This window comes from Corythoichthys intestinalis, chromosome 2, assembly GCF_030265065.1.
Source record: "Corythoichthys intestinalis isolate RoL2023-P3 chromosome 2, ASM3026506v1, whole genome shotgun sequence".
In the NCBI taxonomy this organism is placed as follows: domain Eukaryota; kingdom Metazoa; phylum Chordata; class Actinopteri; order Syngnathiformes; family Syngnathidae; genus Corythoichthys; species Corythoichthys intestinalis.
Window position 1 is genome coordinate 36,915,557 of NC_080396.1, and position 20,229 is coordinate 36,935,785.

General features: G+C 39.5%; 1 protein-coding gene across 3 annotated transcripts in view; it reads left to right on the forward strand.

Annotated features, from left to right (window-relative positions):
- The first annotated feature begins 460 nt into the window (after positions 1–460).
- The window catches only part of stat6 (signal transducer and activator of transcription 6, interleukin-4 induced), a 33,406-nt gene continuing 13,637 nt past the window's right edge, over positions 461–20,229 (forward strand). Inside the window, exons 1-13 of one of the 3 annotated variants that reach the window (XM_057859634.1) lie at positions 462–664; positions 756–815; positions 3,799–3,944; positions 4,030–4,174; positions 5,138–5,218; positions 5,407–5,590; positions 8,727–8,812; positions 9,457–9,605; positions 12,165–12,281; positions 12,446–12,613; positions 13,711–13,798; positions 13,886–14,008; positions 15,449–15,541. In XM_057859634.1, coding sequence (XP_057715617.1) covers positions 3,811–3,944; positions 4,030–4,174; positions 5,138–5,218; positions 5,407–5,590; positions 8,727–8,812; positions 9,457–9,605; positions 12,165–12,281; positions 12,446–12,613; positions 13,711–13,798; positions 13,886–14,008; positions 15,449–15,541 — 1,368 coding nt within the window. In that variant the 5' untranslated portion in view covers positions 462–664; positions 756–815; positions 3,799–3,810. Of the gene's footprint in view, positions 665–738; positions 816–3,798; positions 3,945–4,029; positions 4,175–5,137; positions 5,219–5,406; positions 5,591–8,726; positions 8,813–9,456; positions 9,606–12,164; positions 12,282–12,445; positions 12,614–13,710; positions 13,799–13,885; positions 14,009–15,448; positions 15,542–20,229 lie in introns of those variants that run through there. The other 2 variants (XM_057859642.1, XM_057859651.1) reach the window with 2 other exon arrangements.

Genomic DNA, 20,229 nt, shown 5'->3' on the forward strand with positions numbered 1-20,229 from the left:
ACACCTTTAGAAACTACGATCATTGACAATACAGACACCCAATGACGGACAATATGGCGGCACAATACAGCGATCACGTGATTGTGTGACGTTGGTGATTGGGGTCTATACACAAACAATATATAAATAATGTAATATACATGAAATAAAAATTATCCTGTATCCGAGCAGCTGAACAGGACAGGTTTAAAAAAATAAAATAAAAATAAATTGGGGGGGGGGGGGTCGCTACATCGCGGTTTTTCACTTATCGCGGTGGGTTCTGGTCTCCATTAACTGCGAAAAACGAGGGATCACTGTATTTTACTTGTGCCGAGGCTGCTACGGCGCGCAGCTAGTCGAAATTAATTTTTACTTGTGCATCAGCGCGGTTCTACTTCTATGTTTACATGACGTCTCTAAATGTCGATGAGTTTTTACTGGAAGTATGCGCGCCTCACGTTGCTCCGCCCTTCTTCTCTGGAAATCGACTCAGCTCACCCACGCTGGCTGGCAAGGCGAAACGCAGTCTAATCCACCCTGACTGGTTGACAGAACGACTGCAACCTCCCCATTCTCAACTCTGGAGGTGTGACGTGAGAGATTGAGCAAGTGTAAAACATCAGACGTCACGTCGGCCGACCAAGTCGGAACGGAGTTGCTTCAACAGCGAAGTCGAAACAAGGCAGGTCTAAGGTTTCAACTTCAAGTCGATCAAGTTAACGTTCTTAAGTCGATGTGCAAAGAAAAAGAAAAATAATAACTCATCTTCGCAGCGGCCTGTGAAGAAAAAAAAACCGGAACCGGAAAACTGTCAACTGTCAATCGAGGAGACGGTAAACGAAAGTATCTCTTCTTTTACTGTAACGTCGTTTGATTCGTTCGCTTATTTACGCTTGTTTTTGGGCGTTAGTTGTGTTTTATTTTTATGTGCGAACTAATAGGCGTCACGTGTGCTTTCGATTTGTAATGTGCGTGAGGTTTAAACATAGTTGCAGCTTCACGAGAAGCATCTGTTTAATCTTATTTTGTTTCCCATTGACTGGTTAAAAGTGTAAATGAGGGGGAAAAAATACTTTTTCTTTATTTTACTGGTTTCCCTTGACGGTTATTGACATCCGCCAACCAGCCCTCCCTGTTCAAATGGATCGGACCTCAATGGCTCTTTTCCCGTACCCATATAACGGAATCACTCACGTCTTGTGACTCCCGGCATACATTTTTTATTACTTGCAATAAAAACAATTCAATGTAGGCCAACCTGTAACCCGTTCATTATGACACTGCTGCTGCCGTTTCCCGTGCTTTTACTTGTGGGACGATGGACACACCACCAAGGGCGTAGGTTTGCATAGGAACGGTCGGGACAAGGGCGTAGATTTGGTCTCAACCATAAGCGGATTTTAATGGGGGACAAGGCGGGGGCAGGCCTCCCTGGTGGCCGAAAAGTGTCATTGCATATAATTGACTTTCGTATATATATAAAAGTTGTAAAGCAATAAAACTGCAACAAAAATGAATGAAATGAACAAAAATATTTTTATATTGGGTCAAAATTATTTTTCGAACAGATCATGTGACTAGCAACTTAGACGGTCATTTGCTTTGCATAAAATTTTTTAAAAATAAATAAAATACATTAGGGGTGGGCAATTTTATTTTTCAAATCAAATGAATTTTTTCTTTGTTTGAAAATATTTTTTGCATTGAAGCGACTTTTTGCAGTTATTTATAACAGCTCTATGAGATGTTATGTGCCATAAATTTTAAATGTGCACAAAGATATAAACCCACCGAGACAACCAAGGGCATAATAGGGCCCCGCCCCCCTATCCCCCACACACGGAGCCCTGATCTCAACATGATGCAGTCAATCTGGAATTAAGAGACAGACATAACTAAAATATCAATATGCAAATTAAGAAAAAATGTGCTCTCTCTCTGCTTCTCTGATTATGTTTTTCGTTGTTTTAAATGGCACATTATAGCACGCGATCACGCGAGCGCTCACGAGGGAACGGAGTTAGCGGACCGCAGCCGTGCGCAGCCGGTATGATTTGCCTGTTTTTGACGTACTGCGTGGCACGCAGTCAACACTGAACCGGACCGGAACCGCAACGATCATGCATCTGGTGTATTTGGGCCCTTAGGGGCCGTTTACATGGTGACGCTCTGAGAATACGACACATTCCATGTTTACATGGTTCTGTCTTGGTTCTGTCTCCATTTGAACAATGTCGCAATTACGCATGAAAACTATCTAGTTTTCATGCTAGGCCCTAGGGGGCAGTGCAGTTTTCCAAGGCGACAGCCAATGATGCGCTCTCTTGACAACTACCTCCTTAGCCCGGAAGACAAAATACCAGCCCACTTAAAGCAATGGCGTCCCCGCAGTTTTTTCTTTTGCTTCAAAAGGCAGAAAAATCAGAACATTAAATATATTTAAATTAAAAATATTATAAAAACAGTCAATTAAAGCCATCGTTCCACCATGTTTGCTGTTTTGAATGTTTAGTTGCAGTGACTTCGCATGCTCAAACGTGTGTTAGAAGTGCGCAATGTGAGTGCATGAAAATGAGTGACAAGCCCACCTGGCATACATTTTGTCTCTGCAAGGTCGTTTGCCCTGGGGTACGATCATTTAAATTCAAACGTGATTGGTCAAAACCAGCACACATAGCTTGTCCTTCCCTCAGATTTGTGAAGTCCTAACTAGGGTTGTTCCGATCATGTTTTTTTGCTCCCGATCCGATCCCGATCGTTTTAGTTTGAGTATCTGCCGATCCCGATATTTCCCGATCTGATTGCTTTTTTTTTTTTGCTCCCGATTCAATTAATTCCAATCATTTCCGATAATTTTTCCTGATCATATACATTTAGGCAAAGCATTAAGAAAAAAATGAATAAAACTCAGACGAATATATACATTCAACATAAAGTACATAAGTACTGTATTTGTTTATTATGACAATAAATCCTCAAGATGGCATTTACATTATTAACATTCTTTCTGTGAGAGGGATCCACGGATAGAAAGACTTGTAATTCTTAAAGGATAAATGTGACTTTGTATATTGTGACTAAATATTGCCATCTAGTGTATTTGTTGAGCTTTCAGTAAATGATACTGTAGCCATTTAACTGTTCTGCCCAAATGCATGATGGGAAGTGCAACCATGACTGTGCGTAGTGGTACCAATTGATATATCTTCTCTGCGTTGGGAAATAACGTAGAGTGTTAAGAAAAAGATCAATTACTACCTTTCTTCCCCACTTTGCTTCCAACGATATCTCTAATCGTAGGGAGAGGGATTGTAAGGCTTTAGCGGATTAAAAAAAAGGCTTCTAAGGCTGCCAAAATTCACTCTACTCATTCTACGTTGCCTTTTAGCTCTATTAATAAGTAAAATGGCGCCATTACAGATTGAACGCGACAATGCGTGAGTGGGTCGTGCAGCACATGCGTTAATTGCGTTAGATATTTTAACGTGATCAATTTTTTTTTTATTATTAATTACCGCCGTTAACGGGATAAATTTGATAACCCTACCTTAAGCCTAAACTAAAGACTTTGGATGAGTATAACATATTATGCCTGTAACGTTAAGTACAATTAGAAAACGATTTAATTAAAATATATATATATATTTTAAAAAGGCATGGCCGATATTTTTTTGCCGATTCCGATACTTTGAAAATGACGTGATCGGACCCGATCGATCGGGATGCCGATATACTGCGTATTTCAGTCTGCTAATCAAGAACATCCTTTCATTAGAATAACTGTACATATAACAAATTTATCCATGTACATTGCAGCCTGGCTTAACCATGGCCCAGTGGTATCGCATCAGCCAGCTGATACAGTACCTACCTGTGGAGACCATGAATGACCTCTACCCCTCAGCCACTTTTCCTATTGAAGTCCGACACTTTTTGTCCGATTGGATTGAGAAGCAAAGATGGTATGACACTCACACACACATTATGAATGAGGAAGACATACTTGAACTAAACATGTTGCATATGTTGTGTATATGTGTTTCTCAGGGAGGAGTTTGCCCTGGAGAACGTAGAGCAGGAAGCAAATGCCCGCGCTCTTTTGGATGAACTCATAATGCTGCTGCAGTCATTTTCTCATCATAATGCCAATGTCGTGGATAAAATGAAGCTGATGCAGATCAGCAGAAACATGGTAGGCAGGGATGACAGAAGAGCCCTTCACAGCTCCGTTCAAAGTGAGGGGCTTGGTGAATGGTTAAATATGACATTTCAAGGCGCTAGACTAACTTATTTTACTGGGCATATGGTAGCCCCTACTTATCATTTTAAGGCTGCAAGAAATAGGGGCGCACCCTGTAAATCGACTTGCAGTCTTGAGTCACTTAATTACTAGGAACTGATTATGGCTCTTTCCTCATGTAACTCATTGGAGGGGAGAGAAATGTAGTATATCGGTAAAAAAAAAGATATACTGTCACCTGACAAATATAACATACATTCAACACTAATACACAGTACAGCAGTAACTTAAATTCTGATGGTTAACCAGCTTGACTATCTTCAGAGAAACTGCCACCCGATAACCCATATACCGGTAGCTTAATTTGAAAATCGCAGTGCCAGAACGCAAAGATCAGGAAGAGCAAGGATGGTATGTTTGACTTTGCTCTTCTGCATACATCATACCCCGATTGCATCTACAGTTTTCTCTGAAAGGCGAACCGACAAAACTACAGATATGACAGTATGTACACCCATCAACTCCTTGCGGTTTTTCCTCTCAGGGCTTGCCACAGCAAAGCAATCAATTCGCATGATATTATTAGCACTCAAGGTTTTTACGCCGGGTGCCCTATCCTGATGCAATCCACAAACAGGAATTTAACCCGGGCCTCCACAATGGGAACACAAAATACAGCCAGCACCACTCAGTCACACACATAAAGTTTCTGTAAAGTCATTTTATTATTTGTTTCTAAATATATGGTATATTTTTGAAAAGTGCCAAAAATGTGCAAACACTGAGCACAATGTAGTGCTGAATTGCAAATACATGTACAGACTTTGCTATTTGTAATGTAGCATCTACAGTATGAGATCTTGGCAAGAATGCACTGTATAAAGAAATAACTGTGCAATGGGTGATATCTTCCAGAGCATCTTTCAACATCAGCCACTGAAGTTTGTAGTGATGGTGAGGGACACACTGCACAAAGAGAGAGTTCTGCTCAGAGCTGTAAGGACATGTTTTACTTTTTATTTTCTCTAATTTCTCATCTCATAAAGTGTCTATTCCTTATATTGTACAAACCCCAATTCTCATGAAGTTGTTTAAAAAAAAACACACACACACACAGACAAATTAGATAATGCAATTGGGCCAAGCAACGTGACCGTGTTTTCAGTGATATGTCATGTTTGCAGATGCCACAGGTAAGCAACCCTCCACAGCATCAACAGCTTGTCACCAAAGAAGTGGCCTTTCCCAGCACGCAGGATGTGGACCACCTTGTTCTCAAAGTGCTGGAGGTCCAGGAGTTACGACAAAAAATACATCAGGTTCAAGAAGAGCTCAATTGGGAAAAGCAGAACTTTGAGTCTTTGCAAGGTAATATATGGAAAAAAAGGTACCTGTGTGTATGCTAGGGGTGTGACAAAATATCGAAATGGTGATATATCGTGATACTTTGTATCCCAAAAGGTTATCGATATGCTCCTGCCAAGAATCGAGATATCGTTTTAAAAAGGTGTCAATGTTTTTAAAAAAAAAAAAAAAAAAAGCAACCAACAAGTTGCTTCCAAGATCTTCCACCATGATGGTGTCTCAGGTAACTGTAAGGCTGCCATTGACAGTCCTCGACGCCCAATCCATTTAGACTGGGAACGTTCGTTCATTCGAAACCAGAGCATTCGCAGTCATTCTGTCTGATTTTCGGGGCATTTACAGGTCACTTGGTGTTCATTTACAGGTCCTTTCCTGTTGAGTTTGAGTCACTGCCTAATCATTTGGGTGATTCCAAGGTCACTTCCTGTTCTGTAACTCAAAATGAACAGGAAGTGACCCATAAAGTACCCCAAAATCAACAGGAAGTAACTGAAAATTAACAGGTAAATGACCTTAAATGGCCCAAAATTATTGCCTGGCATTGGCTGCCAATGACGGCCATAGACGTTCAATCCGTTTGAAGTGGGAGGATGGCAGCGAATGAACATTCGTTCATTCGCCCAGTTCAAATGGATTGGACGTCTATTGTGATAAACTCATTCCAATTCACAGCAGAAACTTGTTTTTCTGTTTATTAGTTGTTTGTAGAATATCCTAGAATGATTTCCTGACCAATGCATAGATAATCATTGTATCGCCATATCGTCAGAGCATCGTTATCGTGAGCTTTATATCGCAAATCGTATCGTATCGTGTGGTAACGTGAGGTTCCCACTCCTAGTGTATGCATGCAATTTAATATTATTTTCTAACATTCACTGCCAACAGTGGGAAGCAAACAAAGAGTGGTGGCTGATTTAATTTGACAGCAATGTTTTTATGTCAATTCATAGTACAAGTCCTAGACAACACTGCAATAATGTTGTCGTTGGGTGTATTCCATTCTTCCCTCCTGATCTATTAGCATTACAGTTACTCGTTAATACTCATGTGGCTTGTTCGCTAAATGCTCTTGATTGTCCACTCAGAATTAGGGTGCCACTTGCCAAAGTCCAAAATCAATTGTAACATTATCGGTACAGTGGGGCAAATAAGTATTTAGTCAACCACTAATTGTGCAAGTTCTCCCACTTGAAAATATTATAGAGGCCTGTAATTGTCAACATGGGTAAAGCTCAACCATGAGAGACAGAATGTGGGAAAAAAAACAGAAAATCACAATGTTTGATTTTAATAGAATTTATTTGCAAATCATGGTGGAAAATAAGTTTTTGGTCAATACCAAAAGTTCATCTCAATACTTTGTTATGTACCCTTTGTTGGCAATAACGGAGGCCAAACGTTTTCTGTAACTCTTCACAAGCTTTTCACACACTGTTGCTGGTATTTTGGCCCATTCCTCCATGAAGATCTCCTCTAGAGCAATGATGTTTTGGGGCTGTCATCAGATAACACGGACTTTCAACTCCCTCCACAGATTATCTATGTGGTTGAGATCTGGAGACTTGCTCCACTCCAGGACCTTGAAATGCTTCTTACGAAGCCACTCCTTTGTTGCCCTGGCTGTGTGTTTGGGATCATTGTCATGCTGAAAGACCCAGCCACGTCTCATCTTCAATACCCTTGCTAATGGAAGGAGATTTTCACTCAAAATCTCTCGATACATGGTCCCATTCATTCTTTCCTTTACACAGATCAGTCGTCCTGGTCCCTTTGCAGAAAAACAGCCCCAAAGCATGATGTTTCCACACCCATGCTTCACAGTGGGTATGGTGTTCTTCGGATGCAATTCAGTATTCTCTCTCCTCCAAACACGAGAACCTATGTTTCTACCAAAAAGTTCTATTTTGGTTTCATCTGACAATAACACATTCTCCCAGTCCTCTTCTGGATCATCCAAATGCTCTCTAGCGAACCGCAGACAGGCCTGGACATGTACTGGCTTCAGCAGGGGGACATGTCTGATAGTGAAGGATTTGAGTCTGGCGGCGCATTGTGTTACTGATAGTAGCCTTTGTTACTGTGGTCCCAGCCCTCTGTAGGTCATTCACTTGGTCCCCCCGTGAGGTTCTGGGATTTTTGCTCACCGTTCTTGTTATCATCTTGTTGCATTTTTATTGACTGTAAATTCGCCTGCTAATTCCCATTAGCCGTTCTGGGGTTCCTGTCTATCCGTCCTGGGAGTGGATCTCTCCTAACTGTGGTACTCCCCGAGGTTTCTCATTTTTCTCCCAATTGACTCTGGAGTTTTTGGAGTTTTTCCTTGCCGGCATGGAGGGTCTTAAGGATAGGGGATACTCAGGACTTGAACTGTATCTATTCATTTTTGTTGCTTCATTTCTAATTGTGTATCATATTGCCTCTGTAAAGCCCTTTGAGACATCTGTTGTGATTTAGGGCTATACAAATAAAATTGAATTGAATTGAATTATCATTTTGACGCCACGGGGTCGGATATTGCATGGAGCCCCAGATCGAGAGAGATTATCAGTGGTCTTGTATGTCTTCCATTTTCTAATAATTGCTTCCACAGTTGATTTCTTTACACGAAGCGTTTTACATATTGCAGATTCAGTCTTCCCAGCCTGGTGCAGGTCTACAATTTTGTCTCTGGTGTCCTTCGACAGTTCTTTGGTCTTGGCCATAGTGGAGTTTGGAGTGTGACTGACTGAGATTGTGGACAGGTGACTTTTGTACCGATAATGAGTTAAAACAGGTGCCATTAATACAGGTAAGGAGTGGAGCCTCGTTAGACCTCGTTAGAAAAAGTTAGACCTCTTTGACAGCCAGAAATCTTGCTTGTTTGTAGGTGACCAAATAGTTATTTTCCACTCTAATTTGGAAGTAAATTATTTAAAAATCAAACAATGTGATTTTCTGTTTTTTTTTTTTTTCCCACATTCTGTCTCTTGTTGTTGAGGTTTACCCATGTTGACAATTGCAGGCCTCTCTAATCTTTTCAAGTAGGAGAACTTGCACAATTGGTGGTTGACTAAATATTTATTTGCACCACTGTAGATGGATGTGTTGATGCACCAGTGTTGATGTATTAAACGCGTGATTTTTGCTGGTGACACAGGGACCATGGATCCCACAACGTCAGAAGTGACACGACTTCAAAACCACATTGAGCAGCTGGACTATAATCTTAACACCATGGGAACGGTGAGGAGACATGTATTTGCTATATGATCCCTCAGGAGAAGTAGGAGGTGAGGCTCAGGAAGAAAACAAGAGCACACCTGCCTTGCAATTATTATATCGCAGCTAGTTCAATTTTTTTCGGTCACTCCGCTCGTATTTCAAAACAATCGTCTGTCCCTATTGAACTTAGTGGAAATGCAATTAATCCATTCCAGAAAATCCCCATCCACATTACCTTGCAAACATCGAAAATGTGAGCATAAAACATCACAATTCTTGCAGTATTGTCCTTCCTTCTTGTTCTTTTATGGAATCTACTAGCAGCTGGTAAACCAACTGAATGGCTCACTACTATTACGAGCTGATAATGTCCTTCCACTGCACATAAGAATAAAAAGGAATTGGTGGTGATCAGATTAAAGACAAATACTATTGGCAAAGTGATGGGTTGTATTTTGAAAAGCTTGCAAGTCAATGTCCTTGAATCTAAAATTTACCTTTAAACATCTGAATGATAATTCTGCTGTGTAGCTTTATAACCTATACAGAACATACAACAAATATTTTGCAAATATCGTATGTTCCTTGCCAGATAAAGGATTGAGAGGTGAAAATATGCAAACGGTAAGTATCTATGTAACATATTGGTTTGCTGATTGTTGCAGAAGCGTTTTCAGTTGCTCACCGAATGTGTGGACTGTCTAGACCAGTGCCAGGCCCAACTCCTCAGCAGGCTAAAGGCCTGGAGGTGGGAGCAGTACAAGGCAACCATTGGACATCCTTTTGATGACAACCTCAATATCCTCCAGATGTGGTAAGATGTCTGCTGTATTAATGCTTGCTATTACAGCCATTTTGAAGCAATTGACCAATATAAACATTGCAATCTGCTGGCCACAGGTCAATAATAGCTAGTCTTCAAGGAAGTTAGCCGCGAAAAATGAGTGATCACTGTACCATTTTTGGCCATCAATCCTACATAGTGCACCTGTAATTGATTGATGTATAAGGTAACAACATTGTTACACGTAGATATACATAATAAAAATAGTGCTTGCATTGGGTCAGTCAAAGGTCTGCACCTCTAATGTAGGAATTTAAATGACCATGCAGATGACTAAATCACTTTAACACACATAGCACACATACACATGAGACATAACCTATAAATTCACCTTTCCTATCCATCACAATGTTGATGATTTATAAAATTAGTGAGAGTGCGCGATGCAGAGAAGCGATCAATGGATATTGTGCGCTAATAATATTTGTTTCCTCCTAAAAAAATACATCTGCTATTCTTTCATTGGTGTATGCTTTTTTTTAAACCATACATTGTGAAATCATTTTTTTGCAAAATGTTTTTTTTCTTTGTGTACATGAATAAATCTCATTTGCTATCAGTGTAGTATGAATAATGTATTTTGCAATGTAGGTTACTAAGGATATAAGTAGAGCTAAACCTAAAATTCGGTGGCAAAAATATTGGGCCAAAATATGCGGTTTCGGTCTGAAACGCGTTTTTCACCTAAATACCATTCCTAAAATTGGAAGTTGTATTGATGCAAGCAAATATCTCGGTGGGGTGCGCTTCTCTTGCTTCTAGAGGCAACACGTGAAGGAGGGTGTGATGGCTCGGCGCAGGCAGGCTCTCTCAGCCGATCAGCGCATCCATGCACGCTCTCTCAGCCAATCAGCGCATCCGTGCAGGCTCTCTCAGCCAATCAGCGCATCGTTGTCTTAGAGATGACAACTGAAGTGGGATGGAAGATATTTGACTAAAAATGAAACAGAATTTAGCAATAGAATAGTAGCGCATAGCGAAAGATTGGCAATTCATACAAATAATATATGTTAAAAAAAAAAAGTTTTTTTTTTTCGTTGAAAAGTGCCGTTTGCTCTGGGTCCGCAGAAAGGCGGGCAGTGGTCCGGTCGTGGACCGTGGTCCGCTGATTGAGGACCCCGGCTATAGTGGGTCAAGTTAAACATTTAATTTTGTGTTTTATCTTATTTTATGTTTTGCATTGTTGAAATGTCAGTACCAAATCAATATTATCAAATAAAATAACAAATGTGTATATATACATATACATATATATATATACATATATATATATATATATATATATAAATTTTCTGGGGGTACAAAAATTTTAAACAGGAAGGCATTTAAAAAAAAAAAAAAAAAATTAACAGCAAAACCCTAATTGGAGGCGAAAGCACGCGAGAGCAGAATTAAACACGCCACAATTTTAACGAGATATTATCGCGTACTTACCTTGTTTCGATCTGAAAACTTCATGTAGCATGTATCACTGAGTGTCAAGACACAGCTGTGAATGGCCACAGCCAGATTTTTTTAATTTTTATTTTATGGGTGAAACATGGTGATATAACAAGGGTCGCGATGCAGAAATCGCAGACAACAAGGAGTGGTTGAGATTTTCTTTTTCATATAGTTACACTTTTAAACGTAATTTTTCAAATTTTTTTGATTGGATCAATTATTTATCATGTAACATATCGAGGAAAATGCGACAGTAACAAAAAAAAAATACAATTAAGCGATAGTTATGAGGTAGATATCCGTGACTTTTTCACAGATGCCAAATTTTCATTGTGATGTAATTCGATTAAGTTTTTTTAAAGTCGTTTTTTTTTTTTGTTGTTTTTTTTTTTGTTTTTTGTTTACTAAAATTTAGACATCAATAATGATTCTAAGATAAAAATGACAGACATTTTGGAATAATAAATAAAATTACTTACCTTCTTTTTGTGGGTAGGTTGAAACAAAAGCGGTTGCGCAACGTCTGTAAACGGGGATTTTCAGGGTAAAACGGACAAATTCAAAATAGTTCGGAGGCTTAGTGCACCATGAAGCTGCTATGGCAGCATATAGACATATTGTTCTATCAAACACAACAGTTCTTTTGGCTAAAAATACAAGTTTCTTTTAAAGGGGGTTGCAAGAGCAGAAACTGCTTTTTCAGTCTTGTCTGTTTTGCGCCATATATATATATATATATATATAATATATATATATATATATCTGTATTATACTTTATTTAATTTTGTTTATATGTCCATCCATCCATCCATTTTCTCCTGCTTATCCAAGGTCGCGTCGCGACCAATGCTTAAGCCAATGCGTAAACAAAACAATCACAACTACTGTGCAAAATTGATGATTGACCTGTGTCTTGATGAAAATTACCTGACGTTGACTTTGATCTGCTCATGTCACATGTCCATAAAACGGCTATTCTGATAAACATAGTGGCTAGGTTAGATTATGTCAGATCTACAATCAGAATGCTAAAAACCTTTGCGGGGAAAACCTGGCTTGATGAGTCAAATGCTCCTCATGTATCAGGTGTGAGCAGCTTCTTGGTGTGAATGGGAAGCTGAGACAGGAATTAATGCTTATCGTGGAACCAATCCCAGAGCTGCAAGAAAGACTCGGCCAACTTCTCCGACTTCTGGTTCAAAGGTAGCTTCATTTACCTCATCTCAACATATGATGTGTTCAAAATATTAGACATGGCTCACAGTAGTACAATGCTCTACGCTGCTGCCAAAGTAGCACTATATTTTTAAATGAATACCTCTGTGTCAAACCATTTTTTTGCCCTTGTGATTAATTTTTTCACTCAGTTCCCTTGTGGTGGACAAGCAGCCGCCTCAGGTTATTAAGACACAATCCAAGTTCACCACAACTCTACGCTATCTGCTGGGTGAGACATTAGCACCTGGGAAGCCTGTGGTGCTGAAGGCACAAATCATTAATGAACTTCAGGCCAGAAGCCTTAACCTCACTCTCAGGTGATAACCACTTGTTCATTTTACTCATTATTTGTTCATACACGCTTAAAAGTGCATGTGACATATCATTACCTCTTTGTGAAGGTCTCTGTTGTAGATTCATATTGCCTTCAAATTGTTATACTGCAGTTACATACAGTATGTGGTCGGGGTGTTAGTACCAGATCCTATCGATGCTTGATGCCCAACTCTAATTATCATTTCCCATACCTTTATTTTCAGTTATACTATCAAATTAAAATAAGAGGTCGTCAGCATTTGGTTTATTAAAACAAAGTGTGATCAACTTTCTTTCAAATATTTTGAGTTGTTCCCGTCGTCAAAAAAGTTTTGCCTGTAGACGGGCGTGCTGATTCTTAACTTGGTTGTAGAAAACATGATATAAGGGGTTCTTGAGTTTAGACCTTGCTTCTCAATTACTTTGTTACCCCCGCACCCCTCAGGAAGAAGAAAACTGTTGCGACACCTCCGTCACGCCCCGCATGTATAATTTGTTGAGATGATTGTCATTTTTACACCTCTGCATAACACTATATCCCCCCCCCCCCCAAAAAAATGAAAATGAACCATAGTTCAATTTACAACAATAATGACGTTATTAACACAATGATCATCAGTAACACAAAAGATTTTAAAGTGCACCAATTTGCCCGGGGAAAAAAAAAAAAAAAAAAAAAAAAAAAACATTTAACCTGGAAGCTGAATACATACCCAATTTGTCATATTTCCTCTTCTTAACGTTTGGGTAATTTACTATTTTTTTTCCCCATTACCGCCGTCTCTTGCCACCTTTTAATTATGTGCGAAAAATGCTCTTGAGGATTTGTTTACTCTTTTCATAGCGTTTGCTTGTTGCAAATAGACTTACACCATTGTTATGCTTAGAGCGACACTGCTACCTACTCTAGTGGATAGGAATTCACACGTAATTCTAGTACAGCCGCAAAAAAACATGCTGTAACACGCCCCCTCTTCCATCACCCACTATTTGAGAAGCACTGGGTTAAGATGACAGTCACTTCCTGTATCTATAAAGTTTTCGTCATGTTGTGTTTGAGGTTTTCTGAAACACATGACGTGGAATTTCTCAATTGCAGTGACAATGTTGGGGAAGTGATCAACAACACAGCCATCCTTGAACATAACACAGCCAGCAAGAGCACATGTGCCACTTTCAGGAATATGGTATGTACTGCACTCCACTTCTCACCCAGCTGTATTTTGAAAAGTACACATTGGTAGCAAACTGAATTTTGAATTTGTATGCAATAGTCAATCAAGAAGATTAAGAGAGCTGACAGAAAGGGATCTGAATCGGTGACCGAGGAGAAGTTTGCCCTCCTCTTCTCAACAGAGATCACCGTCACAGGCAGTGATACTCCTTTCAAAATACAGGTTGCTTACTTTTTAAAATGTGCTTTACGTTCCTTTTAGATCCTCAACTGTACTGAACTGTTTAGGTGATAGATAGGGCTGTCAAACTATTAAAATTTTTAATCGAGTTAATCACAGCTTAAAAATTAATTAATCGTAATTAATCGCAATTCAAACCATCGCTAAAGTATGCCATATTTTTGTGTAAATTATTGTTGGAATGGAAAGATAAGATGGATATAGACATTCAACATACTGTACATAAGTACTGTATTGTGTATTATGACTATAAATCCACAAGATGGCATTAACATTGTTAACATTCTTTCTGTGAAAGGGATCCACGGATAGAAAGAAGTGTAATTCTTAAAAGATAAATGTGAGTACAAGTTTTTTAAATAATTAATTATTTAATTATTTTAATTTATAATAATTTATTATTAATTAATAATTAATGTTAATTAATTTTTTATAATAATTTTATATTAAAACCCCTCTGTATGTTTTCGTTTTAATAAAATTTGTAAAATTTTCAATCAAAAATAAACTAATAGCTCGCCATTGTTGAAGGTAGTGATTGAAATACAGCACAAGGTGTCAAGGGCGAGTTTTAAATTAATTAGAGATCTAGCCAAGTTTTTCTAGTGCGTTTTGCCCCTCGACTGACGTCGTAGTTTCCGGGTTCATTGTACCTTACGTTCATTTGAGTGTTGACTTCAACACTTACGAGACCTCTGATAGTGTGTATATTGTGACTAAATATTGCCATCTAGTGTATTTGTTGAGCTAAACGAAATGTTTGAATAGAGTTTGACCAAAGTCTATGTTTTATGTGTATTTTGCATAGCTATTTTGATTGAGAATGCCAGTTCTCTTTGCATTGAGCGTTCTTTTTGTGAATTTTTTTTTGTTGTTTTTTTTTGAGAGAGATAGGAATATTATTTTTTTGTTGTGCTTTTTTGTTGTGCTAGCGATTTAACTGTTCCGCCCAAATGCATGATGGAAAGTTGGGCAATCATGACTGTCAGTGGTGGCTGCAAATGGTATATCTTCTCTGCGTCGTGTACAAAACAGGGTGTTAAGAAAAAGATCATCTCCTGTCATTCTTCCCCACGTCGCTCGCCACAGTAGTGATAATTGTTGTGGAAGCAATGCGAAAGCATATGCCATTAAATAGCGCGCCCCCAATGAATACCCGTGTCCACTCCACTCGCTTGTCTTTGCCTCTTAGCTCACAATATACATAAAACGGCGTCTTTGTAGTTTGTTTGATGCAATGCATGAGTGGGTCGTTCTGCGCATGCGTAAAATGCGTTAAATATTTTAACGTGATTAATGTAAAAAATTAATCACTGCCTGTTAACGCGATAAATTTGACAGCCCTAGTGATAGACAGTGTATGCTACAGTTAACTCAATCAAGCTGGAACTAGTGTCACGAGTTAAATTTGTGTCGTTGCAGATCATCTCATTACCACTCGTCATCATTGTTCATGGCAGCCAAGACAACAATGCGCTGGCTACCATCATATGGGATTGTGCATTTTCCGAGCCAGTAAGAAAAACCTCTTCAAACTTTTCACCGTAGATTGGGTTATACCCTTAAATTCCTCCACAATCCATACTCAGCTAATGGCTCAATTTCGTTTTGAGCAAAACATTTCCATCAGTCCAAACTTTCACCATCCTAAAAGACCCTAAAACATGTTTCAAACAAACACAGTAATACACTCTTAATTCCAATGACATACAGGGTTTACAAACATCAAAGATTTCAAGCATGAACTGTACCAAAAGGTTGAAATAAAACTCAAACCTTAATGTCATGCTAATGTTAAGACATAACATGTGTATTAGGCCTGAACAATATTGGAAAAAACTATTGTTGCGATTTTTTTGAGGTGTGCAATATATTGTGATATTATATTGCGATATTAAAAAATATATATATATATCTTTTTTTAAAGAAATTTTCACTAGATGACTTGAATAGCTGTTTGGAAATACTTTGCATGACACACCGTGACCACAGTGTATTCATATAATACCGTTTCATTTGTGAATGATTAAGATTGCTGTATGAAGGGATCCAGGAAGCCATGTCTGCACAAAATAGATAATTTATTGAATACAATATTTGACACTTCAACAGCAGCAAATACTGGACTGTCTCAGAAAATTAGAATACACAATATTCTAATTTTTTGAGACAGTCCTGTGTATATATACAGGATGTCTCAGGAAATTAGAATACACAATATTCTAATTTCCTGAGACAGTCCTGAGACAGTCAGGAAATTAGAATATTGTGTATTCTAATTTCCTGAGACAGTCCTGTATATATACACAGGACTGTCTCAAAAAATTAGAATATTGTGTATTCTAATTTCCTGAGACAGTCCAGTACATTAAATGACAAATAAAAGAGCAGGTGCATTAGTCCCCTAAGTTTTTGAGAAAATATAACAATAGGTAAAAACTTATGTAAAATAACAACAAAGTTGTAAACATATTTGAACAAAAATATTAAATATGACAAATAAAGGCCCAAGTATGCGTGATCGTTGCGTTTCCGGTCCGACTCCGGTAAAAAATAGCGCCGGAGCCAATCCGTTCCCATTATATCCTATTGTCCAACGTATACCGGCCGCGTCAGTGCTCCGGCTTGACTGCGAACCACCTCCGGCGTGCCGCATGCCCGCCGGATGGTATAGGCTATTTTCTATTTTTGCCGGACACGCATCCGACAAAATGGGCGGAGCTGGGCCTGGACGTAACAGCCCAGGTGCCTAATCACGGTTTAAACACGAGCGAAGATGGATGATGAGCGCTTCATCATGGAGGTGGAAACCCACAAAATCATTTATGATGCAGCAGATCCTTTCTATAAGGACAATATAAAAAAGGAAGCTGCAAGGTGTCCTATTATGTGTGTTTTTCTGTCCTGATCTCATCATGATGCAGTCATGTCTGTCTCTTAATTCCAGATTAACTAAAATATCAATATGCAAAGAAAATATGTGCTCTCTCTCTGCTTCTCTGATGAGTATAGACTCCGTGTGTTTTTCGTTGTTTTAAATGGCACATTATCGCGCGCAATCACGCGAGAGCTCACGCGGGGGGGGGACGAGGTTGGCGGACCGCAGCCGTGCAGCAGCCGGTATGATTTGCCTGTTTTTGACGGACTGCGTGGCACGCAGGCAACACTGAACCGGACCGGAACCGCAACGATCACGCATGCAGTGTACTTGGGCCTTAAGAGTTGTTCACAAACTACAACAATAAATAAAAACCTCAGTAAAACAATAAAGTTGTCAACATATTTGAACTTAAATCTTAAATCTGTCAAATAAAAGTGCAAGTGCATTAGTCCCCTGAGTTGTTTACACAAAATATAACAATATTAAAAAAAAAAAAAAAAATTGTAAAAATATTTAAACAAAAATATTAAGTATCAAAACTTTATGTGCAGCTGTACTATATATAGTTATTTGGAAAATACGATTTACAATTAATTCAAATATAAAAGAAAGAGAAACTCAATTGAACTTGTAAATAATTGAACTGAATAACTGCAAATAACTGTGATGAATAACAGAACCATTTTAACTCCCAAATTTCCTGCCTTCCTGATAGCTGTCACATGAATAAAAAGAAGAAAAGACATTCCTGCAGCTGTGTTATGTATTTGTCTGCATATCGTCCACCTTCCTTGCTCAGCAATTCTCAACTGGGTCTCATAGGTTTTTGGCCAAGACTACTAGTTTATCCACCATTGCAGGCTTGAGACAAGAACGTTGGCACGTAACAATGTTCCCACCTGTACTAAAAAGCCTCTGACGGGAAGCTCGTAGCAGGAATGCATAGATACCTGCGTTTTAAATGGTCCCACATGTTCGACGGATTACTTCTGGTTGAGGCAACCACGGCGAGGCACTGTCGACAGGGCTGTTTTTTGTTCCTTATATTCTTGTCGTTAGCCAAAATACTTCCAAAACTCCTTTTGGAGACAGTCTTCCCTCGCCTCCTTCAACATGTTGCTTGCTTGCTTGCTTGCTTTCACTTTGAAAACGGCCCCTCCTCCCTCTGCTCTGCTGTTCGGCCCCTCCTCACTCCACTTCGCTGTAGCAGGGAAGGGTGAGAAGCCGATGACTGCAAGCTGGAGGGAATGAGAGGCTGTGCGCTCTCCTTCCCGCTCCTTCCTCAAAACAAACGTTTGTGGATTTAAAAAAATGAAATGAAAAAACTATCGCACGTCCTTGCGATGGGACTATTGCGCATGCGCACATCGCGATGGCGATGTTTAAACGATATATCGTTCAGGCCTAATGTGTATACAGTACTGTAAATCACTGTCTTTTTATCACAAGTGACAAGCATGTGACAGCTTGTCAAGCTAGGGCGTAGGTTTGCATAGGGATGGTAGGGACACTAGCAACTTTTCAGGATGCTCAAATTGTCCCCACCAACTTTTAAGCAACCTTATTTGCATCAGTTAGATTTAGATTGTCTTCCTATATGTTTTAAGGATAGAAGAGACCCTACCATTATTAAGTGAATTAATTTCATAATGTTCAAACTTACATTTATCCCTTTTCACTTGCTAAACGTGCCGGTCCATTTTTTCCCCCCTCAAACGCACATTTGACTGGCTGATGACTTGCTCCCCCCCCAACCACACACACACACACTCACACAGCCCCGACAGATTCATGTCAACAACATGCCTTCTTCTCCGCCTCCTTCGAAGCGGAGGGATATTAGAAGGTTTTTTTTTTGGCCAGAAGCAGCAAAAGTAGCCACTGTAAGTAATGTAAAAAGACGTCAATGTTGCGGAGGTGAGGGCAGCGCCAATAATTTTGCTACTGAAAGAGGCCCTGACAGCCCTCTCCCCAGCCACTTCCACCGGCTCGTCTGGGAGAATCCCAAGGCGTTCCCAGGCCAGCCGAGAGATTTAATCTCTCCAGCGTGTCCTGCGTTGGCCCTGGGGTCTCTCCTCGCAGTTGGACATGCCTGAAACACCTCCCAAGGGAGGCGTCCAGGGGGCATCCTAAACAGATGTCCAAACCATCTCAACTGGCTCCCCTCGACATGGTCCCTGCCGGATGACCGTGCTGCTCACCTTATCTTTAAGGCTGAGCCTGGCTACTCTGCGAAGGAAACTCATTTCAGCCACTTGTATCAGCAATATTGTTTTTTCGGTCATACCCAAAGTTTATGGCCATAGGTGAGGGATGGAAGGTAGATTGACCGGTAAATCGCCACAAAAGACTGGTTAAGTGCCCGCAACACTGCGGATGCCGCCCCAATCCGCCTGTCAATCTCACGCTCCGACCTACCCTCACTCATGAACAAGATCCCGAGATACTTGAACTCCTCCACCTGGGGCAGGCACTCACCCCTGACCTAGAGTGAGCAATCCACCCTTTTCCGGCTGAGAACCATGGCCTCAGACTTTGAGGTGCTGATTCTTTCTGAAATAAATACCATTTTGATAAATAACATACAAATTGTGTAATATGGACCTATGGCGCTATACGAGCATGAAGCAGAAAAATAAATTTGCGTGTTCAAAATAAAAATACCGTATTGGCCCGAATATAAGACGGCCCTAATTATAAGATGCCCCCGTCTTTTTCAAGACTCAAGTTTGAAAAAAGACTTTTTGAACACCCAATTAATTTTTATACAGAAAATAATTACAGTACATCTGAAACAAATGATTATAACAATATATTTGAGAGAAAAAGCATGTTATTTTTTCTCAGTCAAATCTTAATATCTGAACATTTAAATATGTAAACTAAAGTGCAATTACATTCGTAAACGAATGGCTTCTGGTATTTGAAATGTAAATAAACCAATGTATTGAGATAAAACAACAAAATTGCAATAACTGCATTAACCATCAAAGTGACGTCTAACTAACTCTAGTCTTGAAACAAATCTCAATAAGGAAAAACATTGCAATAAAATAATGCAAACTGGTTAAACTTGAGAGTAGCTCAGATCTGTCATGACAGAACATTACTCCTCAAGTTCAGCATTCGCTTCAATGATATCTGGCGCCATTTAGCGTCATGAATAGGTATAATGTCTAGACCCCGAATATAAGATGACTACCACTTTTTCAGTCTTATTTTATTGCAAAAAAACACAGTCTTATATTCGGGCCGATACGGTAATATCGCACGTCCTTGCAATGAGAGTATTGCGCATCCGCACAACGTAATGACGATGTTC